The 25,037-nt window shown below is 41.8% G+C and overlaps 1 protein-coding gene across 5 annotated transcripts in view; it reads left to right on the top strand.

The window, feature by feature from the left end:
• The window catches only part of LOC137377617 (phosphatidylinositol-binding clathrin assembly protein-like), a 168,900-nt gene extending 144,269 nt beyond the window's left edge, over positions 1–24,631 (top strand). For 2 of the 5 annotated variants that reach the window (XM_068047452.1, XM_068047451.1), the window contains 5 exons: positions 3,738–3,821; positions 4,431–4,496; positions 11,436–11,546; positions 16,267–16,383; positions 24,552–24,631. In XM_068047452.1, the coding sequence (XP_067903553.1) occupies positions 3,738–3,821; positions 4,431–4,496; positions 11,436–11,546; positions 16,267–16,383; positions 24,552–24,586 (413 nt within the window). In that variant the 3' untranslated portion in view covers positions 24,587–24,631. The remainder of the gene's footprint in view (positions 1–3,737; positions 3,822–4,430; positions 4,497–11,435; positions 11,547–16,266; positions 16,384–24,551) is intronic. The other 3 variants (XM_068047456.1, XM_068047455.1, XM_068047453.1) reach the window with 2 other exon arrangements.
• The last annotated feature ends 406 nt before the right edge of the window (positions 24,632–25,037 follow it).

Raw genomic sequence — 25,037 nt, 5'->3', positions numbered from 1 at the left:
AGCTCTCCCACACTGGATCTTTGCAGGATTTCTTCAAAGAGGTAGAGAAGGTGGTGAGCTAGGTGGTTTCTTTTTTCCTTGGCAGGAAAACAGCAACTGTCTTCAAGCAGTTCACATCCCAACTGCACTTAAAAAAAGACAATGTCCAAACCCCAAACAGAGAGTCGATGTCCTGACCTCCATAAACTTTGACATGTGGCTTCTCTGTAACCATTTTTCCCCCCAGATTACCAAGGGTTCTGTTGTTTACTGAGCCCAAAGCACATGATTTCCAGCACAGGTGTTTCTCAAACAACATCTCAAATGTCCTTTCGGTAAACTTGGAAAAAGAAACACATCCATGGAATCTTTTCCGTTTTAACACAAGTCCTCAAAAAAAAAAAGAATATTTTTTAAAAATGGAAGCACTTGCATAACTGGAGTGAAGTTGTAGTAAAGGCAGGGAATGCAGTGAGTGAGGGACCAGTCGGCTAAAAACTAGAGGGAGAGATCGGCATTGAGACTAAGTCAGAGGAGGCAGCAGCATTTTTATTTGTCTTGAATTTTGGACAAGGAGTCTGAGTTTCTCTCATTTACAGTGTGAGAAGAGGAAGGACAACTAAATAAGTCATTTGTGATAGAGAAGTTTGGAGTTCTGCTGTATATGATGGAGAATAATGAGAAGTTTTGCCCAGGGAGACTGAAAGTAATCCTGTTCAGTATTCACCAGATTTTGTACTTTCTCTAACATTTGAGGAAGACTTTGTCATTTCAAGAAAGCTACAGTGACTGAGTTCTGCATTTTACACATGAGGATGATACAAATTCACTTCAATATTTAGTTAAGCTTGGGGATAGCCATGTGCTTTCTGAATATGTATTTTTGACCCCGAGAGAAGGGCCATGAAATCTAAATTTGAACCTGCTGGACCAAATTCAGCAGTCCTTTCTGAATTTTAACTGTCTGGAAATACCACCTTTACTTCAACTAAGGGTATGTCATGTTTGAGCACATAACATTACTGTTGGATCTGATTTGAAATCCACTTGCAAGTTTGTGTCTGGTTCTCTGAAAGTAATTTCAAAGATCAAAGGTAATGCTGAATTAGTGCAGTCCAAAATAAAGCAAAACTGAAACAGGCTTGTAGTGATTCCAACCTAAGCTCGTGTCTACTCCATGCTCAAGTACTGTTACACATTTGCAGGATGAGTACCTGTGCAAGAAACCTGTTAGAAACTTGCCAAAAGTGTTAATATTCAACAGGAGTGTGTTTCATGTGTATGCAAGTGCACACACTTAAGGCTCAGCATGCCATCAAGTATGCAGAACAATTCACGTTTTGGTTTCTTGTATGCCTTAACTTTTTCCCTTTTCCTGCCTTCCAAAAATTGAATCTCTCAAATTTCGTGTTGATCATGACGAGTGAAAAATTGAGGGAGAATTGTATTCTGCAATACTGTACTCATTTATTTTGGATTCAAGGTTGCTGTGTTGTGTTCCAATTTTAATACAATATCCAAATTTGTACATATTGGTGCAGTATGATTTAATAAGTCCCTATTATTCACCTGATTTTTGAATATTACTTCTGAATTCAGATCAAAGTCTGAAAATGTCCTGCAAGAAACAGACATGTAACAATGTTCATAATTAGAAAGCTTCAGATTTAATCACAATGATTTCAAAAGGAGCCAATTAAGTAATAAGCGCTTACAATTTCTTCTCAAATTATCGTCCTAAAAGGAGTTGATATGCATTAGTACATCCTCAGCACCTCTTCCCCAGTGAAGTTTGTTCAATCCATGTGTACCATGATGCATGGTCTTGAAGCTTTCAGTGCAGACAGATGATGAATGGCACTGTGAAGCACAAAGTGGCTGCATATGTAACAGCAGAAATGCAGCTGATGTTTCCAGGTTTTATCTGGTTTCAAACTTATTATGAAATTCATCTTTCAGGGTGATAGAGAAGTGTTATCAGTTGTAACCATAAAATAAAAGGGCTTATTTACATGAAATTTATTTATAGGAGTCCTTCAGCAGAACAGTGGCTGAATTGCAAGTGCTCCTGACCAGTAAGATACTGAGAACTGAATTTTATCAATCCTCTAGGGACGGGCAGGGTGGCGGCAGAGGGAGGGGGCCCCATAAAATTGTGAGGGAAGGCCGCATGTCGAGTGCTCGTCGCCTTGCTAATGGCATTCAATTTAGTCAGGGGCGGCGGGGAAGGTAGAGGGCAGCCATCCTGCCTAGAGTCCAATTGACACCCACCCATAAGTAGCCACTTAAGTCCTCATCCCACTGCTGCTGCCATTTTACCAGCAGCTGTGAGGCTGCCTCCACCTTATGGGGAGGTTGACCAATAATACTAGGCAGCTTATGTTTGGCTGGTGGAGGTCTGCCTCCAGCTGGGACAATCTGTGACTCATGGAGGGCCCCCCGCAGCAAAGGTTGCCCCTGTCCTAACACCCACCCCCACCCCTCACCGGAGCCTGCCTGACTGGCCCTGGTGAGCCTGCCCCACTTACCATCTCTCCATGGCTGCTCCTGCTGCAGGGCCTCCTGCAGTACCAGTAGTGGACACAGCTCCTGGTGGCGCTGCTGGGACTCCTAAGCTGCCAGCCCTCGGATTGGCTGGCAGCTCAGAGACAGGACTCTAGTGCCTGGGCAGTTAGTTGGTTGTGCACCATTAAATGCAGCCAGGGGCCCCCAAAACAGCCAAGGCAGGGTTCCCCTTGTCTTTCTGGCCCAGCGTCAGGACCCCCGCCAGCTGCGTAAAATTCAGCCCTGAGTGTTGAAACTTGTTGAAGGTACATTAGTAAAGTGGACTGTTTGTGCAAAAGACCTTTTGAGTGTTTTTATCCATGTTTCTAGGTGGTTCTGTTGGTGTTTGGTCAATCCCATCATTACAAAAAATGCTTGTCCCTTTAAGTGCTCCAGTTTTGCACTTAGACTCTAATGTTAAACAATGCTGGTGACTGCAGTGGAACTAAACATTTGCCAACTCTAGGGCCAACTGATGACTTCCTTAGTTGCTGGATGGCAGAGAGGCGGTACACAAAGCTTTAAAAACATGGCTGACTAAAATGTAAATATACAAGAGGAAATATAGGGAAATTGCATTTAGAAGAAAATTGCAGGATATCGCGCTGCAACAAATCACTTGCCCTGTTCCTCCAGTTACTACTTATTTGTCTTTTGATGTCTGAACATTGATCACTGCAATCAAACTAAGCACTTCAGTCTACATTTGTTTTCTGGTAATTCCACTGGTTTCAGGGTGTTTTTGCAGCCTGAATTTGTGTTCATCTTTCAGGTCTACATAAATTATGGTCTGAGTCTAAAGCTGTTCAAAACTAGTAACTTAAAAATTGTAGTTGTTACTGTTGTGGCTTTTTAAAGGACTACAATGTTTCAGGAACAACTCCATTTCATATATTCTTAACCCTACCCTCATAGCTATCTTGGATGGACAGTGTTCCAAAAAAACTTATTGGTCAGTACTGTTGTACTGTTTTTTTTTTCATTAACACTATGGAGAGTCTTTACACCAAATGAAAAATAGATTTACATGTACTTGCATTTTTGACATTTCAGAAACAAAATCCATTTGAAAAATTGCATGAAATGAACATTGTGTACTTCTTGTGGTCACATTCACATCTGTTTTTAAAAAAAAAAACTCACCACTCAATCAACGGGGATGGTGAACGAGAAGAAATTTAGTACGACACATAATTTCTGTAACTCTTTCCTAGATGTATTCAACTCTTTTCCTGAACCAAGTCCTGCTACATCTACAAAAATTGAACACTTTCCTGAGGTAGACATCTTTGCTGCAGGTATCTGATGTGCATAATCATTGCAGTGCATTGACGACTCGTTTTGATATATCTGAAGTTAGAATTGTAGAAATTGCAGCACAGAAAGTGACCATTTGGTCCATCATGCAATCTGGAGCTATCTCTTTTAATCCTGTTTCCATATAGAATCAGAAATTATATATATTTATTCTGAGACTGCCATATCCTGTTCTCATTTTAATTGCCACAGTTATTTCACAGGATAACTGAGCTTAGTTAAAATCTTCTGTTCTCTTTTTCAAGGAAGAAAAATCTACTATTTTGATATGTAATTGTGTCAGGATCTTAATTACTAGATTTTTTTAAATCACGAATGTATATAAGCATATAAATGTTTCTGAAAGGGTGTAAATTCTAGCTTGATATGATTAGGTGACAGTATGGCATAAATGTTCAGTTGGCATTATATTGGATGAACTATAGAAATACAACTTAAATTATGCATCCAGATACCTAGTGCCTGAAAATGCAGTCACATTTATTGAATTGTCAGTGTGACTATGGAAGCTATTAGATGGATATGGCAGTATTCTACTCCTTGGGGTAATGCTAACTTCCATTTCTGAACTCCCCTCTTTTCTGCATCAGATTCTTTCACCTCAAAAGGACCTGCTTCTGTTCCTGAAGTTATTTCTACCCATGATCCCTTTCTTGGTGAGTTGCTTCATGATGAGAAGTGTGGTTTCTGCCTCTTGATTCCTGCCTCCCCTTGCATATATTTTTGCTCCTTGCTTCTCACACACTGAGTCTTTTGTCTTTCCACTCAGGCTCTTGTGCTCTCAAATGTTCATTGTCTCTCTTCCTCATGCACTCTTCATCCCTCACTCTTAGACATGTTCACTTGCACTGACTCTCATCCACGCAGTCCCTTGCTTGTATTTGCGCATGTACGTTCTTTTTCCATTTTGCCCTTTCCATCATGAGTACTTTCTCGTACACATGCCCTCGTCCACCCCCCCCCCCCCCCACCCTCATTACTAATGTTTTTCACCGCATCACTCTCTTGCACATGTATTCTCATCGCTCACTCTCCTTTTGTGTTTTCTGTCTCATCTCTCGTTTTCCTGTACAGTCCTTCCAGTGGATGGAAAGTTTCTTACTGTCACAAGATGAGTTGAATGATTATGAACGAGGAAAACCATTTGGTCTATATTAATTCATCCATCCAGAAATATCCTAAAGTCCCCCATTTAACATCCAGTTCCTGGGTTTTCACTTTGACAGCTTTTAGTAGTCGATTCTGTACTTTGGCCACTTTGAAAACTTTCCTGATCCATCAGAAATTTACCTTCTGGTTTGAACCTGTAATCCTGTCATGCACTTACAGTTTAATTTAAAATAATATGAACAATTCCCCTTTTCCATTCCTTTTGTTGGTTTACTTGTGTCAATATGTTCATCTTTTGGATACCTCCTGTCCTTCTTTCTCAGTGATCAGAAATGGATGTAGTACTTAAAGATGCCATTTGACTAGAATGCCAGATTGTTTAGTAACAGCTACTCTGACTTGTATTTTACTGTGTTGCTACACATCTTAGTCATTGGCCTGAGCAGCATATGCAGGGCCTGAGAACAGGCTGACTGCATTTGGTGTGTTACCAAAAATACACAAATCGAGAGAAAGAAATTAAGTTAAAAGAATCATTTTTTAGCTGTGAAGAAATATATTTGAGAAGTTCATAGTAGCTAACATAAGGTTGGTTGTCATGTGTTTATGATGTACCTCTGGTTCTCAAACATTTTTGGTTGAAGGACCTCTTTCAAGTGCATTAGTTATCACAGATACCCCCATTTAAAGTATAATTCAATATCAATGCAAATATTTGATGGACACAGTAACTGGTAAATTTAATAACCGATCTCTACTATGCAAACACCTTAAACTAGTTCAGTGAATTTTGTTCCGGTGTTCAACCGATGTCAGCAAAAATTAGAAGAAAGCCAGATGGTTATTTACAATGTAAAGCTTCGTGCCACATTCGGCACTCTTCCACACGCGTCTCCTCTCCACGTATGATAGCCGTACTTGCACCAATCCAGCCCAGACCAATGCTCATTTGCTTACTCTGCACCGCTTCACGTGGTCATTCATTAAAGGTCTGTAGATAAAAGTAGGCTACGCTGGTTTTCTTGATCCACCCCATTATTTTGAAAAGTTCTCTCCTCTCAAAAGCCTCTGAATTTTACTCTTCAGGTTACTTTGCGGACCCCACCTCACCTCCGGAAAGGCTCCACTAACCTCCACAACGGCCTGTAGACCCCAGTTTGAGAATCAGTGCTGTAACTTAACAAGTATGAATTGCTGAATTGAACAAGTTAGCATGTGGTCAGATGTGGCAATTGGCAAGTTGGCCATGAAGCACTGACTGCAGATACCTATTTTAGAGTAGGTCAGTCATGACTTCTTGGGTACATGATGTAGCTTTTAGGATTTTTGTTTAGTATAAAGTAAAAAGAGAATGCAGGGAATACTTAGCAGATCAAGCAGCTTCTATGGAGAGAGCAACAGAGTTAATGTTCAGGTCGATGACCTTTCGGTCAGAACGTTTTTTTTTAGTCTTAAAATCAGAATGGTTATAACACAGAAGAACCCCTCATGATTTTGAACACCCGAATTAAATCTCTTCCGAGGAGAACAGTCCTAGCTTCTTCAGTCTATCCATGTAGCTGAAGTTCTTCATCCCTGGAACCATTCTGCCATCTTTTCTCACTCTTTCTTTGCTTCTCATTTCTTTTTTTTCACTTCCCCTCTGAACCTTCAATATTCAGCCTGGTTCTCACTTGTATTATCCACCTAACATCTGTCACATGTTACTCACTATCTCTTTCGCCATCCAGGGAGCTCTGGTTTTGTTTGCCCTACTTTTCCCCTCATGGGAATGTTCCTTGACTGTACCTGAACTAACTTCTCTTTAAGGGCAGCCCATTGTTCCATTACAGTTTTGTTTTCTGTAAGCAAAGACTCGAGAAACTCATGCCCCTCTCTGCCCTTTACACTATTACTATCCCAGTCTATATTAGGATAATTAAAGTCCCCCATTATAACTTTTTTTTTATTCATTCATGGGATGTGGGCGACGCTGGCCAGGCCAGCATTTATTGCCCATCCCTAATTTCCCTTGAGAAGGTGGTGGTGAGCTGCCTTCTTGAACCGCTGCAGTCCATTTGGGGTAGGTATACCCATAGTGCTGTTAGGAAGGGAGTTCCAGGATTTTGACCCAGTGAAGGAACAGCGATATACTTCCAAGTCAGGATGGTGTGTGACTTAGAGGGGAACTTGCAGGTGGTGGTGTTCCCATGTATTTGCTGCCCTTGTCCTTCTAGTTGGTAAAGGTCACGGGTTTGGAAGGTGCTGTCCAAGGAGCCTTGGTGCATTGCTGCAGTGCATCTTGTAGATGGTACACACTGCTGCCACTGTGCATCGGTGGTGGAAGGAGTGAATGTTTGTAGATGGGGTGCCAATCAAGCGGGCTGCTTTGGCCTGGATGGTGTCGAGCTTCTTGAGTGTTGTTGGAGCTGCACCCATCCAGGCAAGTGGAGAGTATTCCATCACACTCCTGACTTGTGCCTTGGACAGGCTTTGGGGAGTCAGGAGGTGAGTTACTCGCCTCAGGATTCCTAGTCTCTGACCTGCTCTTGTAGCCACAGTATTTATATGCCTACTCCAGTTCAGTTTCTGGTCAATGGTAGCCCCTAGGCTGTTGATAGTGGGGGATTCAGCGATGGTAATGCTGTTGAATGTCGAGGAGAGATGGTTAGATTCACTCTTGTTGGAGATGGTCATTGCCTGGCACTTGTGTGGTGCAAATGTTACTTGCCACTTATCAGCCCAAGCCTGGATATTGTCCAGGTCTTGCTGCATTTCTACACGGACTGCTTCAGTATCTGATGAGTCACGAATCATGCTGAACATTGTGCAATCATCGGCGAACATCCCCACTTCTGACCTTATGATTGAAGGAAGGTCATTGATGAAGCAGCTGAAGATGGTTGGGGCCAGGACACTACCCTGAGGAACTCCTGCAGTGATGTCCTGGAGCTCAGATGATTGACCTCCAACAACCACAACCATCTTCCTTTGCGCTAGGTATGACTCCAACCAGCGGAGGGTTTTCCCCCTGATTCCCATTGACCTCAGTTTTGCCAGGGCTCCTTGATGCCATACTCCGTCAAATGCTGCCTTGATGTTAAGGGCAGTCACTCTCACCTCCCCTCGAGTTCAGCTCTTTTTTGTCCATGTTTGAACCAAGGCTGTGATGAGGTCAGGAACTGAGTGGCCCTGGCGGAACCCAAACTGAGCGTCACTGAGCAGGTTATTGCTAAGCAAGTGCCGCTTGATGGCACTGTTGATGACACCTTCCATCACTTTACTGATTGAGAGTAGGCTGATGGGGCGGCAGTTGGCCAGGTTGGACTTGTCCTGCTTTTTGTGTACAGGACATACCTGGGCAATTTCCCACATTGCAGGATAGATGCCAGTGTTGTAGCTGTACTGGAACAGCTTGGCTAGGGGCGCGCCCAGTTCTGGAGCACAGGTCTTTAGTACTATTGCCGGAATATTGTCAGGGCCCATAACTTTTGCAGTATCCAGTGCCTTCAGTCATTTCTTGACATCACGCGGAATGAATCTAATTGGCTGAAGTCTGGCATCTGTGATGCTGGGGACTTCAGCAAGAGGCTGAGATGGATCATCAACACGGCACTTCTGGCTGAGGATTGTTGCAAATGCTTCTGCCTTATCTTTGGCACTGATGTGCTGGGCGCCCCCATCACTGAGGATGGGGATATTTGTGGAGCCACCTCCTCCAGTTAGTTGTTTAATTGTCCACCACCATTCACGGTTGGATGTGGCAGGACTGCATAGCTTCAATATGATCCGTTGGTTATGGGATCGCTTAGCTCTGCCTATTGCATGCTGCTTACGCAGTTTAGCACGCAGATAGTCCTGTGTTGTAGCTTCACCAGGTTGACACCTCATTTTGAGGCATGCCTGATGCTGCTCCTGGCATGCCCTCCTGCACTCTTCATTGAACCAGGGTTGGTCTCCTGGCTTGATGGTAATGGTAGAGTGGGGGATATGCCGGGTCATGAGGTTACAGATTGTGGTCGGGTACAATTCTGCTGCTGCTGATGGCCCACAGCGCCTCATGGATGCCCAGTTTTGCATTGATGAATCTGTTTGAAATCTATCCCATTTAGCACAGTGATAGTGCCACACAACACGACTGACTGTATCCTCAATGTGAAGGCAGGACTTCGTCTCCACAAGGACTGTGCGGTGGTCGCTCCTACCAATACAGTCATGGACAGAAGCATCTGCGGCAGGCAGATTGGTGAGGACAAGGTCAAGTATGTTTTTCCCTCATGTTGGTTCCCCCACCACCTACCACAGACCCACTCTAGCAGCTATGTCCTTTAGGACTTGGTCAGCTCGGTCAGTAGTGGTGCTACCGAGCCACTCTTGGTGATGGACATTGAAGTCCCCCACCCAGAGTACATTTTGTGCCCTTGCCACCCTCAGTGCTTCCTCCATGTGGTGTTCAACATGGTGGAGTACTGAGTCATCAGCTGAGGGAGGGCAGTAGGTAGTAATCAGTAGGAGGTTACCTTGCCCATGTTTGACCTGATGCCATGAGACTTCATGGGGTTCGGAGTCGATGTTGAGGACTCCCAGGGCAACTCCCTCCCTACTGTATACCACTGTCCCGCCACCTCTGGTGGGTCTGTCCTGCTGGTGGGACAGGACATACCCGGGGATGGTGATGGCAGTGTCTGGGACATTGTCTGTAAGGTATGATTCCGTGAGTATGACTATGTCAGGCTGTTGCTTGACAGCTCTGTGGGACAGCTCTCCCAACTTTGGCACAAACCCCTAGATGTTAGTAAGGAGGACTTTGCAGGGTCGACAGGGCTGGGTTTGCCGTTGTCGTTTCCAGTGCCTTAGTGAACCAGATGGGTTTTTACAACAATCGACAATGGCTTCATGGCCATCATTAGACTAGCTTTTTAATTCCAGATTTATTAATTAAATTCAAATTCCACCTTCTGCTGTGGTGGGATTCGAACCCATGTCCCCAGAGAAATACCCTGGGTCTCTGGGTTACTAGTCCAGTGATAATACCACTACGCCACTGCCTACTGTATAATTCTTGCACATCTCTAATTTCCTTGAATAAATCCAGCAATATAATGGTACCTCTATTGTTTCTTGGCTCTAATCCAATAGATTCTGGCCTTGATCTCTCTGGGACATTGTCTCTTTCCAGTATAGTATTGTTCTCCTTAATCAGTACTGCTACCCCTCCTTTCTTTCCTGAACACCTTGTTTCCAGGAATATTTGGTATCCAATCCTGCCCTTTCTTGAGCTAGGTCTCTGTTACCATCGTAACATTATATTTTCACACGGCTCTCTGCACCTACAGCTCACCAACCTTATTTACCACACGCCGCGCATTCACATACATGCACAGTAAACCTAATTTAGACATTATTGCATTCCCTCTTACTCTGATCCCACCTAATACCTTCCTATTTCCTACTCTAGTGCCATCTGTCTTTCACAATTCTCTCTGCACCTTGGTTTTCCTCTCAGACATTACCTCCTTGTTCTCACACCCATACCAAGTTAGTTTAAACTGTCCCCAATAGCACTAGCAAATCACCCCACAAGGACATTGGTCCCGGCTCTGTTCAGGTGCAACCCATGTGGCCTGAACAAGTCCCATCTCCCCCAGAACCTGTCCCAGGAATCTAAATCCTTCCCTCCTGCACCATCTCTCCAGCCATGCATTCATCTGCTGTATCCTATTTCTATACTCACTAGCATGTAGTACTGGGAATAATCCAGAGATTCCTACCTTTAAGGTCTTGCTTGCTAGTTTCTTCCCTAGCTGCCTAAACTCTGCCTGCAAGTCTTGAGATACTTTTGCTCTTTTAGTTTTAAAGTTGCCATTACAGAAAATTCCTCCAGTTGGTAAAGTACAACTGCAACAGATGTACAAATATAACAATAAACTGAAGCTCTTGAGCACTCACCTTTTGAAATATTAGATTTGAAATCATCTGTGGAAACAACTGGTAATTTCTAGAATTCCTCGGTAAATGAATAAAACTTTTGAATTTGAACTTGTGTATTAGCATCAGCTGTCTTACCTGTGACTCTGAAGGTTGTGTATTAGTGCTGCACTATGTACTTTAGGCTGGTGCTTAAGTGTAGTGCTAAAGGAGTGCATTTTCAGAGTTGCTGTCTGTCTTTTGGATGCAACATTAAAAACAGGTTCTTTGTTGAATATGAAAGATTGTACATTTATTTGAAGAAAAGCAGTGAATTCTCCTAGCCAACATTACTTCCTCAACCAGCACCATCAAAAAAAAAATCAAGATCATTCATTTATTTGCTATTTGGAGGATCTTGACTGAAAAATGGCTTTTCCATTTCAAAAGTAATCTATTTGTTGTCAAGAACTTTGGGACGTCCTTGGGGTCTAATAGGGCATTATGTAAACTCGGTCTCTCTCTGTCCCCTGTGCATCTTCCTGCCTTTTTATCTGTTTTGTTCATGATACTGACTCTGTGTTAAACTCTTATTCTAGGATTTGCTCCTCAACCAGCCCCACAGATGATTGCTCCATCAACATTGAACGTGGACTTTGACTCTGTGTTTGGATCCAAATCGGGCCTCAGTGATGCCAAGACTACAAACGGTAAACACCTAGTGCTAATTTGCATTACTTGCACTAAATGCTTCAGTATATAGCAAATTGCAGCAACACTGTCATAAAATGTCAGTGTACTCTAGCAGAGCTATTTTTAAAAAGTATTTAACAGCCTAACTTTTTCCCTCATTTAAGGTACTCAACATTCCTCATTCTCTAAGTAGAGAATATTGGCCAATCTTTGGTTAGCTGACAAGAGACTTAGGCCTAGATATTTGGATGTGCCGCACCCATTTTTCCTCTTGGCAGGGAGCTGCCTGGGGACACCTATTGGGTGTTTGCAGCTTGCTGACCCAATGATAGTGAGGTCCAAGGTTCAATTTCGGGTGCACCTGGAGACCATCTATTCAGGTGCAGGGACCATTTCAAGCAGCATTCTTGCTTCCAGCTTGTTTTTTGTTAGATGTTTTTGTGATATATTCAGTCATATTTGTATCAGTGGCTGACTTTGTCTTCTCTCTTTGCCCCTCTCCACACTATCATGTGTGAAAGCCTGAGGTTGCTGAGATTTAGTATATGTATACTGCTACTATAAATGAACCACATTATAGCAATATTAATTAAGGTGTCTCAGAATGTGAAAATTACATTTAAAAAAATCTTTGGAGTTTATTGTCTACTGATATGCTGCATGGAACTCTAACATTGATTCAACTTTGTCCTTGCTTTACATGCTACTACTTTGGACTGATGTCTCCTTGCTGAATGAATGGGTAAGTTGGATTTTATTGACCGTGGTTGTGTTTTGGGAATTAGAGATCATATTTTTTGTTCTCACCAATAAAACAGTTTAGGTTGTGAACATAGTACGAGTATGTCTTTCTGTGTCTCCTTGGTTATGTTTGTCTGTGTTTCTCTTTGTCAGTGTAATGTCTCGCTGCAGACATAGCGCAAGAACAATTTTTTAGAAAAAAAGCTATTGACTGCTGATTAAAATGTTGTTCTGATGAGTATTTTACCCTCAACCCATTAAATGGATTTATCTTGACCAATGTTTATTCAACAATTATGCCATAAACATATATATGACTGAACTGCCAATTGGTTTCGGGAAAGCAAAGCAATTATGTCTCACAGCCTTATTCTGCTGTACACTTCAGCAGAATAATGCACTTAAGTAGATGCCAGAGTAGTGTGCCTTTTTGGCTGAGGGATTGAGACCTGCTAAAGCTTCATATTTATCAAGTGATGGATGATTATACCTGATTATACTCAACTTTGCACCCCTTTGACTTGAAGGAGTGAAGACAGGAGTGGTACCAGAAGAAATGACAGGGATGAGAGAAATTCACAGTTTAGCTAGGGGTGAAGGTATTGAAGATAAAAAGGGTTGATCAAACCTCAGTAATGGTAACCTTGGCAAATGAAATGCCCAAGGCTGCGTGGTTGGAAGTCTGAAAGTGCTGTTGTAAAAACATGTGCAAAGAGTTTTTTTTCCATAGGCAGATGCTGAGAGAATTGTGATTGAAACATAGAAACATAGGGGGATGTGGGTGTTGAAGGTTGCAAGAAGTGTTTGAGATGGACTCATTGATGATCACAGGAGCTTACACCACCGGACAAGATGAAAGGGTGGCCATGAATGTGGTTAGGAGAGTTTGTATGGAGGAAGAGATTTAGAGAGGGCAAGAGAAAGCCAAAAACAAAATGCAGGTTTGTTTAACAGAAAATCAAGTTTACATCACATACTTCTCTCCTTGCATTCATGACTACCCATCTACATCCAACATAATCACTTTCCCGGAGAAATGCCTTGCAAGATCAGTGAACCTACTAAACAGTACATCATGTTGGCTTTTAGATTATTTTGCATCTCTAACAGCTACTTAATATTAGATGTTTCTGACTTAGAGTTGCAACAGGTGGACACTTGACCATTTTCAAGCAATGGTTAAATTGAGTGAACTGAACTTGTCTTTATTGTGTTTATTTAACAGTTAGCTTTTGTTGCTTTAAAGGAACACAGCTCCATTTTAGTAGAAAAACACATTGAGAGTTAAATTATATAAAAGTCCTGTGCCTATAAATTGAGACATTATCTGATTAACCATGAAAAAAACCATTAGAGATGTTCAGGAAAGGAGGAAGTGTTGCATGCTGATGTGGGCTGGCCATTTTGCAGCACCTTTTTCTTTAAGTAGACTGCTTGATAATTTATGCTGTTACGACCGAGACAGGAGGAGCGCACTGTTGATTCAGTTCTACTTCTCCACAGGTCACAACATTATATTTTAAATTTTCCCACTTACCAAAACAGTCAATCAGATACTCTATTTTTCCCTAGAATAAAGCACACCAACCAGTTTCTTTAATGAACAAATAAATTATCAATTTATTATAAACCAAGTCTTAATCAATAATGAAGCAAAACATGCGCACAAATGGAAATATTAAAGCCCCTTATTTCATCCTAACCCTCTTTCAAACAACACCCCCCCCCCCCCCCGCCCCCCGCCCACACACACACACAATATCGGTTAACTGTTTTACAGCTGTTACAAAGAAATGGAGGGAATGAAAATAACTTAGACTGAAGAGAAGATATGGAAATTCATTGTTTTGGCAAGGTGTCCCAAAGGCAAATAGGTGGCTACCACTAGGAATCTTCCTAGAACAGTTCTTCCCAGGCAATATTGATGAATAGTCTATTTGGATAGGCCTGCAAAGAGAGTCAGCAAAGAAGGCTTCAGATAGGTTTTACATCAGCTGTGCAGCAACAAAGGTTTCAATTCTCACACATTCAATGTAAAAATTCTTTCAAAGATGCAAGGTTTCTACAAACATGCAGGATTTCTTCAAATACAGGAAGCAACAGTATAACTTGCTGCAGGATTTGCTTTTCAAGAGCAGGGATTCTTCAAAGAGAGAAAGATATCCGCCATCTGGATTTTCTTCTGTTCTCTTGGCAGGTCAAAAAGCAAACTCCAACTGCCTGTTATTAGCCAAACACCCACTGGCTTTTTTAACCATTCAAAAATGAAACAAAAACCTTTCCGCCAATAAGCAAATAGCTCTTCAGGTCAAAACACAACCCCCTGCTGTGTTTACTTGAAATCAGATGCTTTCCAGTAAGATTTGTTTACTGCTCAACCTTATGTTGACCTGCCTTTTAAGAAAAACACCCAAAGTTTAGCTTAAAGATTCCAGTATCCATGAAATCTGTTTCAGTTTTTTAAAATATAGGTTCTCCAGTTTTAACAAAAAATGGAAACCCTCATAACACTGCAAATAGACCATGGCTTTAATGAAATGTAACCTACATTTGTTTTTTGCTTACTCCAATACTAGTTAGTATAGCCCAGGTCACACCATTAATTTCAATTATGGTAAATTGCCTGCTGGAGAATGAGTAGTATGGTCACTATATTTGCTGTCTGTCCAAAGGCAGAAAATATTCACAATACTGGACCACTTAGGACAGGCTGACCAGATTTATATTATTAAAAAAATTAATAGAAGTGAACATAAACAAAATACCATATAGCACAATTAATAATTTATAGTACAATCATTGTTGCATTCTTTCCTGGAAACTCTTGGAAAGACGGTCTCTGATAATATGTAAGCTGTTTATTAATTTTCCTCATCCCCGATATATGATACAGTACAATGATCATTCCTTTCAATTAGGAAATCAAAAAAAATTTGCATCTTAATAACATCGTTTGTAACAGTTATATTTCAATCCATGAAAATTACAAATTAGTTTGCAGAATATTGTAAATGTTAACACCTTATTTACTTTGTCTTTCACCAAACAAAGCCTTCATCTTGGCTCAATCCAAATTGTGTACCTAGGATAGAAAAACAGTTTGAGTAGCAATTTCAACTTTGAGTAAAGTCTGTGGAGTCCATGGAGCGGATTTTCAAATGCCGGCGGGGTTGGGACTCAGTGCGGACACAATTTAAGCTCATCTCCGGAACCCAATGCCTCCAGGACAGTCAACAGTTTTCAGTGTGAGGGTTGGGGGGAGGGAATGGGAAAGCTGCTCGTCTCTGATTAAGGGTTCATTAATCTCATGGAGGAGCTCGTTAAGGGGTCGGGGTAGGGGGTGTCTGCATTGTAATTTTCAATTGGGATTCCGGCAAGCCCGACTAGTTTGGTGCACGATCGTGCACAGCTGTTGGTGCTCACAGAAGGCATACTTTATTATTGGAAGGTGAGGGATCTTGCGCCAGGCCAAGCACAGGACATTTTTTTTATTTTGGAAGCGTGCATCACCTCTTACTTCAGTTGGCCCTCCAAGGTGCCGCCTACTCTCATAAGCGTGGCAGCGGCAGGCCCCATCATGGCTGCCGCCTGCCTTTTCTGCTTGCACTCTGCCGTCAGCTGCCGCCTCCTGCAGACACTTGGCACTAATTGGACACCAAGCTTGCCTTCTGCCCAGTCGGCATTAACATTTAAGCGATGCAGCTGAGATATGGGGTCGGAACTCAGAAATAATCCAGGCGTTGGGTTCCTGACCCAGTTTTGAAAGTTCTGTCCGTATGTGTCACACACTTCTTCAGCACACCATGTGTTAACGCAGTGAAAACAGTTGAGATCATTAGGGTAGTGAAACAGTTGAGTCATTATTTGGGATCTATTACATTATCCAAGAAGCAATGAAATTTGAAACTTGGAAAGATCCTTTGTAAGATTGTACACATGGACTTTGCCTTAACTTTGTGACGCCATTATTTTCTTACCAAGGTTTTGATCAACCAGATGAAATGCTGATGCCAACTCTCCTTGCCAAAAATGAGACAACACCCCCAGTGAGCCAGCAGAATAACAAACTACTCGCAACTGACTTGGATTCATCCCTCGCCAACCTTGTGGGCAGTATGTATTTAAAAATAAGCCAGTCTAATGCTATTTGAGAAGAGTCATGAAGAGCTAAAGAAATTATTGTGGGTAACTCCGTTTCTAAGCTAATACCCCAATGATTCCTGTTGTTAGACTGTATAACTTGGTCCCCTACTGCAGTAATTATTTGAAGACACATGGTTTAGAAATCCACTTTGATTAATGTTCAAAGTCTTAAAAGCCTCACAAAAGCTTCTTTCTTGAACAAATATATTGGAGTTAGTTAGAAAAATCTTTACTAAATTGTGTCCTGTTTTCTGCACTGCAAGTTGTTCCTTATGCTGATTTTACTTTTAAATAGTTATTAGCCATTTTATGTTTTCTTAAACAAATGAAATTAAGGGTAGCCTTAAACACAGAATTTGAACTCTCATCTAGCCATCAATTTGAAGCTCTGCCTTGGTTGATTTTTCTTGGGGAAGATGGTCCAATAGCTGGACACCTGAGAGAGAAGGAACTGTAATGACCATTGATGGGGACGTTGGAGGTGTCCGGTGATTAGAATGAATGGGAAACCTTATCAATATCATTGTCTATTTTTCCCAATGGATTGATCCCCAAAAATTAAACATCACTACATAGGGAAATTGCAATACAGTGCCCTGGAGCTTGACTCATTGGACTGGAATTTTGGGGAGGGGAAGGTGAAATTTATAAATGAGCAGTGGTATGCAGCAGTGTGAGCCAGCTGATTTTTTTTTTTGATACACTTGCTTAAAGGGTGCATATTCAACAATGCTTTGTACTTCCATTAAACTAAAATTTGTTGTAGCAAGACCTCTAACGGTGTGTTAGTTCAACTTTCCCTTGCACGTTTAGGTTTTTAACTTTACGTTTGACAAATTGCCAAAAGTACAAACTGATAACATCACAGTGGACGAAGCAAGTTTTCTGGGCCCTGAGTGAACAAAACAAGCAACTATGTATCTCTCTAACCAATCAAATTGAAGATGATTAACAGCACAAGGACTGAGAAGGGAAGTGTAAATTAGAGTAGGTGAATTCAATGGCAAATCAGGTACAGAAAGAGAAATAGAGAAGGAAGGAAAGACTGATCTAAGGGAGAGAAGCAACAAGGTTTGCATTTTAAAATCTCTAACAGGAATTAAAACCTGAAAGAATGAGACTCCACACTTAGTTAATTTGCAATGCCAGAGGTTGATTGGCAGTAATTGACAATTATCATGTTCTTAAAAGGGTATTTGGACGCGAAATGACTTGATTTATCTTTCTGTGGCGAGTTTAGTTCATATCTACCGCAAAAATACAGCAACTTCACGCCATTCAATGAATTTTAATAGGGAAGCAGTCAATGAAATACCAATTTCGCAAAGCTAATGGTAGCACGGCAGAACTCGGACAGCGACATTTGAGTTTCTGCATTTAACTGTGCATCTGCCCCTCACCTGAAGTTGCTGTACCATTTGCGCACAAATAACAGCAAGTACCAGTCGCCTCACCATTATTTTGTCAGCAAAATCTGGGACATTTACATAGTCATTATGGCACAGAAGGTGGTCATTTGGCCCATCAAATCGATGCCAGATCTCTGTAGACCAATACAATCAGTCCCATTCCCCCACTCTATCTCCATAGCCCTGCAAGTTTATTTCCCTCAAGTGCCCATCCAATTTTCTTTTGAAATCATTAATTGTCTCCATTTCCACAACCCTTGTAGCAGCAAGTTCCAGGTCATTACCACTCGCAGTGTTTAAAAAAAAAAGGTTCTTCCTCGGGTCCTTCCGCATCACTTGCACAAAACCTTAAATCTGTGTCCCCTAGTCCTTGTACCATCAGCTATTGGGAGCTGCTTTTCTTTGTCTACCTGATCTAAATCTCGTACACCTGTATCAAATCTCCCCTCAATCTCCTTCGCTCCAAGGAACTTACAAATTAGGAGCAGGAGTGGGCCATTCGTCCCCTCAAGCCTGCTCCGCCATTTGAAAAGATCACGGCTGATCTGATTGTGCCCTCAACACTGCTTTCCTATCTATCCCGTATAACCTTTGACTCCCTTGTCAATCAAGAATTTATCGAGCTCTGCCTTAAAAATATTCAATGACCCTGTCTCTGGGGAAGAGAATTCCACAGACTAAAGACCCTCTGAGAGAACAACTCCAGCTTCTCAATCTAACATTGTAGCTTAAATCTTTCATCCCTGGAATCATTCTGGTAAATCTCCTCTGCACCCTCTCAAAGATCCTCACATCCTTCTTAAAGTGTAGTGACCAGAACTGAATGCAATACTCCAGTTGTGGCCTAACCAGAGTTTTAGAAAGGCACAGCATAATTTTTCAGCTTTTGTACTCAATACTTCTATTTATGAAGCCCAAGATGCCTATATGCTTTGCTAATTACTCTCAATATGTCCTGCCACCTTCAAAGATCTATGCACATGAATCCCAGATCCCTCTGTCCCAGCACGCTGTTTAGAACTGCGCCATTACGTCTGTATTGCTTCTACCTATCCTTTCTGTCAAAATGCATCGCCTCACACCTATCTGTATTAAAACCCACCTTCCACTTGCATGCCCATTCTGCTAGCCTATTTATGGTACCAACGACATAGGTAGAAAGAGGGATGTGGTCCTGCAGAAACAGTTTACTGAGCTAGGTAAGACATTAGCAAGCAGGACCTTAAAAGTAGTAATCTCCTGATTACTCCCAGTGCCACACGCAAATGAGTACAGGAATAGAAGGATAAGACAGATGAATGCGTGGCTGGAAAGTTGGTGCAGGGAGAGGGCTTTAGATTCTTGCGACATTGGCACCGACCCTGTGACAGATGGGACCTGTGCAGGCTGGACAGGTTGCACCTGAACAGAGCCGGGACTGGGTTCCTTGCGGGACATTTTGCGAGTGCTGTTGGGGAGGGTTTAAACTAGTTTGGCGGGGTGGGGACCTGAGGGTAGACTCAGTTGGGACAAAATCAGAAATTAAAATGAAAGGCAGAAGACTAATGGATGAGTCTGGAAGGCAGAGGAAACAAAGGTTAGAAAATTTAAAAAAGAGTTTGGCAGTGCTCAAAGGTATCTACTTCAATGCAAGGAGTATAGCAAATAAAGCAGACGAGCGGGAGGGCACAGATAGACACGTGGCAGTATGATATAGCTATTCCAGAAACATAACTTGAGGGACAGGAATGGCAGCTCAACGTTCCTGGTTACAGGGTTTTCAGACACGATAGAGAGGGGGATAAGAAAGGTGGGGTGGGGGGGGGGGTGGAGAGTGGCAATTTTGGTCTAAGAAACAATTACAGCTGTGAGGAGGGATAATATGTTGGAAGGTTCATCAAATGAGGCCATTTAGATCGGGCTAAGGAACAAAAAAAGGGATAATCACATTGCTGGGAGTGTACTATAGACCCCCAAACAGTCAGAGGGAGATAGAAGAGCAGATATGTAGGCAAATGTCTGAAGTGCAAAAACAATAGGGCAGTAATAGTAGGGGATTTTAACTATCCCAATATTAACTGGGATAGTTTTAGTGTAAAGGAATTGAGGGAGTAGAATCCTTGAGGTGCATTTAAGAGAACTTTATTGGCCAGTATGTAGCAGGTCCAACAAGAGGGGGCGCAATTTTAGACTTAGTTTTAGGAAATGAAGATGGGCAGGTGGAAGGAGTGACGGTGGGAGAACAATTTGGTGGTAGTGATCATAATTCAATCAGATTTTACATAATTATGGAAAAAGACAAGGATAGAACAGGAGTTTGAGTTCTGAATTGGGGCAAGGCCAATTTTACTAAGCTGAGGAGTGATTTAGCAAAAATGGACTAGAAACAGCTACTTGAAGGTAAATCAGTGTCAGAACAGTGGGAGGCATTCAAGGGATTCAAAGTAAACACGTTCCCACAAAGAAAAAGGTTGGGACAGCCAAATCTAGAGCCCCACGGATGTCAAGGAGCTTACAGGGTAAGATGAGGCAGAAAAGGAAAGCTTATGTTCAACAGCGAGAACTCAATACTACAGAAAATCGACAGGAGCAGAGAAACTGGAGGGGTGAAATCAAAAAGGAAATTAGGAAAGCTGAGGGCGCATGAAAGAATATTGGCAAGCAAAATCAAAGTGAACCCAAAGATGTTTTATCAATACATTAAGAGTAAGAGGATAACTAAGGGGAGAGTAGGGCCCATAAAATTCCTAAAAAGTAACCTATGTGTAGGGGCAGAAGATGTTTGTATTATTATTAATGAATACTTTGTGTCCGTCTTCACAAAAGAGGGGACGATGCATATATTGTAGTTAATGAAGAGGGGTGTGAAGTAATGTATGTGATGAACATAGGGAGAGAGGAAATATTAATGGGACTGGCATCCTTGAAAGTTGATAAATCACCAGGGCGGGATGAAATGTACCCCAGGCTGTTAAAAGAAGCAAGAGAGGAAATAGTGGAAGGACCATCATTTTGCAGTCCTCACTGGATACAGGTGTGGTGCCAGAGGATTGGAAGACTGCTAACGCTGTATCTTAGAAGGGAAGATCTTGTCTGACCAACTTGATCGAATTTTTTGAAGAAGTAACGAGGAAGATTGATGAGGGTAATGTAGTTGATGTGGTATACATGGATTTTAGCAAGACTTTTGACAAGGTCCCACATAGCAGACTGATTTTTTTTTTAAAAGCCCATGGAATCAAGGGAAGCGTAGCAAGGTGGATACAAAATTGGCTCAGTGGCAGGATACAAAGGATAATTGTTGACAGTGTTTTTGCGACTGGAGGGTTGTTTCCAGTGGCATTCCACAGGGCTCAGTATTAGGTGCCCTGCTTTTTGTGGTATATGTTAACGATTTGGACATAAATGTTGGGGACAGGATCAAGAAATTTGCAGACGACACAAAGATTGGCCATGTGGTAGATAACGAGGAGGATAGCTGTAGGTTGCACGAAGATATTGATGGACTGGTTAAGTGGGCAGAAAAGTGGCAAATGGAATTCAACCCGGAGAAGTGTGAAGTGATGCATGTGGGGAGGTCAAACAAGGCAAAGGAATATACGATTTATTTAATGGGAGAATACTGAGAGGTGTAGAGGAAGTGAGGGACCTTGGAGTGAATGACCACAGATCCTTAAAGGTAGCAGGCCAGGTCAATAAGGTGGTTAAAAAGGCATATGGAATCCTTTCCTTTATTAGCTGAGCTTTAAAATATAAGAGCAGGGAGGTTATGCTGGAACTGTATAAATCATTGGTTAGGCCACAATTTGAGTACTGTGTGCAGTTCTGGTCACCTCATTACAGAAAGGATGTAATTGCATTAGAGAGGGTACAGAGGAGATTTACGAGGATGTTGCCAGGACTGGAAAAATGCAGCTATGAGGAAAGATTGGATAGGCTGGGGTTGTTCTCCTTGGAACAGCAAAGGCTGAGGGGAAACCTGATTGATTGATTGAAATCTACAAAAGTGTGAGGGGACTGGATGTGAAGGGCCTACTTACCTTAGCAGAGAGGTCAGTGACTAGGGAACATAGATTTAAAGTGATTGGTAGAAAGATTAGAGGGGAGATGAGGAAAAATGTTTTCATCCAGAGGGTTGTGGGAGTCTGGAACTCTCTGACCCTCTGTCTATCATCCTCCAGTCTGGAAAACAACCATTTACTGCTCACTGTTTTCTGTCCTTAAGCCAACTTTTTATCCAAGTTGACACTGACCCTCCTGTTCTACGAATCTCAATTTTGTTAACCAGCCTTTTATGCAACACTCTCTCAAATGCTGTCTTAAACTTCATATTGACAATATCCCATTGCATTCCCTTCATCAGCTTTCTCTGTTACTTCATTAAAAAGTTCAATTAGATTAGTCAAGCATGATCGGCCTTTTACAAATCTGTGCTGGCTCTCCTTAATGAACTCAAACCTTTCCAAGTGTCTGTTGATCTGTTGTTTCGGAAATCTTTCCCACCACTGATGCTAAACTGATCAGCCTGTAGTTACTAGAAATGTCCTTGCACACTTCCTTGAATAAGGGTGTCACATTTTCTACTCTCCAATACTCTGGCACCTGTATCAAGGGAAGATTGGAAGATTATCTCCACCCCTCTTTGCGTTAGCAACCTGGGATGCAAGCCATCCAGACCAAGCGACTTATCCACTCTAAACATAGGAAGAATGTACTGGAAAGGCTGGCTATCAATTTTCATCCCATCCATTACCTCTACCATTTCCGCTTCTACCAATATTTTGTCAGCATCCTCTTCCTTAGTAAACAAAGTACTCATTAAGTATTCTAGCCTTGCCCTGTGCCACTAAGGATATATCACCCTCTTTATCCCTAATAGGACCCAATCCACTCTTACGACCTGCTTGCTATTTACATGCCGGTAGAAGATTTTTGGGTTCCCCTTTATATTAACTGCCATTATATTCTCATTCTTTCTTTGCCAGTCTTATTTTCCTTTTCACTTCTCTCAACTTATTGTGTTTGGCCTGGTTCTCACTTGAAGAATTCACCTGACATCCATCATGCACCCTTTTTTGTTGTCCCATCACATTCTCCATCTCCCTCGTCCTCCAAGGAACCCAGGTTTTGGTTCCCTACCTTCCATCCTTGTTGGAATGTACCGAGCCTGTGCCTGAAACCTCCCCTCCTTAAAAGATCGCCTGTTCCGCTAGTTTTTCCTGTCTGTCTTTAACGCAGCTCCCAGGGCACTTTATGAAGAAGTGTTGTGGGGAGTGAGACGCTGTTCATAGAATCATAGAATTTTGCCATTTGGTCTATCATGCCTGTGCCGGCCCTTTGGTAGAGCTATCCAATTAGTCCTGCTTCCCTGTTCTTGCTCCAAACTCTGTGAATATTTTCCCTTCAATTATTTATCCAGCTCCTTTTTGAAAGTTACTATTGAATCTTCTTCCAGTTCCTCTGTGGCACAACATGAAATACTATATTCTCTCTAAGATGCCCGCATGTGTGATCACACAGCCAGCTAGAATGTATCACACATTGAAATAAACAGGCAACTCACAACTTAGTCAGTTCGGCTGGAGAAATTTCCAGCACAATGTAAATCATGACTTTTAAAATGTAAACTGGCCATGGAGAAAAAGTTGTGCTCAGAGGAGTTTGTAGTCTGCCCAGTACAAACTAAATTTAGAGGACACGTTGCTGAGGAATAAGGGAAAGTGACTGAAGGTAAAGCTGAGAAGATGGGTGCAAACTGTACTCATTGCTGACCCCTGCCTTCAAATATCTAAATGAGTATGTTTCCAAATTGTGGATTGTACAAGAGCTTCAGGGACCAAATATTTGAATACTACATGTTTTCATAGCAACTTGTTTATGAGAGGATAAGTTAACCAACAACATTCAGTGTGATAAAGAAACAACTTGCATTTATATCGTGTCTTTAATGTCCTCAGGATGTCCCAATGTACTTCACAGTCTTCTGAAGCATAATCACTGTTGTTATGGAGACAAACATTGCACCCAACTTTCACACAGAAAATCCCACAAACAACAGTGGGATAATACAAAAGTAAAATACTACAGATGCTGGAAATCTGAAACAAAAAAACAGAAAATGCTGGAATTATTCAGCTGGCAGCATCTGTGGAAAGAGATATAGATTTAATGTTTTAGGTCGATGACATTTCATCAGAACTGGTTCATCAGTTCTGATGAAAGGTCATTGACTTGAAACATTAATTTTATTTCTCTCCCCACAGAAGCCACTAGCCCTGCTGAGTATTTCCAGCAATGAGATATTCTGATTTGGTGGCAGTTGACTAGAGCACCAAAAAACAACAAACGGGCGAGTTCTCCTGAGTCGTGCTATGGGACCTTATGCATTCATCTGAACTGGTAGACCAGAGCCTCAGTTTAATGTCTCATCTGACATTGCCGTACAGTGCAACACTCCCTTCAATATTACGCGGAAATATTAATCTAAATATTTCCAAGTCTCAATGGGGCTTGAACAATGACCATCTGACTTGAAATGAAAATGCTACCACTGAGTCAGATTGATGCTTGATCTGCTGTGTCCTGTTGTTACACCATAATTGCTTCACAGAATTAATCTGCTTTTTCTTCTTTGAAATTAAAATAAAACTGCCAAATCTATCTGCAGATTTCTACTGCCTTTATATTGTGGTGCTGATTGAGTGCACTATTGACCATTGATGCTCCAATGACTTTTTCTTCTTTTCACAGATTTGAATTTTGGAGGAACCCCAATGAAAAAGTAAGGACCTCAGTATTTAAAAATGCTACTGGTTCTCAGGAAATGGAATTTAACTAGGAAGGAGAAAGATAAAAGGGGATATCAGGAGGAACAGGGCTGGCCTTAATCCAAAGGCTCCAATCTCACCTGTATCCTAATCTCCTAATATCAAATTTCTATCATGACTGTGGTTCAGTTTCCACTGTGGGAAAGCAAATCTGATATGGTACAAGGGAGAAAGACTCAGCTCCCTTAAAGCAAGAAAGGGCAAAAAGAAAAGGGTAAAATGGAACTTGCCTGCCTAACTACTTCCAGCATATTGTTAACTCCAACAATATTTGGCTTACTCCGCACCATGTACCCCAACCCCGTGAACCAATACCTTCCCTACTTCTAAATATTGTCAGTCCCATGTTTTTCAGTGGGTCGACAACCTTGCTTGTTATAAAGTATGTAGATTTGCCCCGCAACCTCCA

Source organism: Heterodontus francisci, chromosome 15 (genome assembly GCF_036365525.1).
Source record: "Heterodontus francisci isolate sHetFra1 chromosome 15, sHetFra1.hap1, whole genome shotgun sequence".
Lineage (NCBI taxonomy): Eukaryota > Metazoa > Chordata > Chondrichthyes > Heterodontiformes > Heterodontidae > Heterodontus > Heterodontus francisci.
Note: the sequence above shows the minus strand (reverse complement) of the source record. Positions and strands in the feature narration are given on the sequence as shown.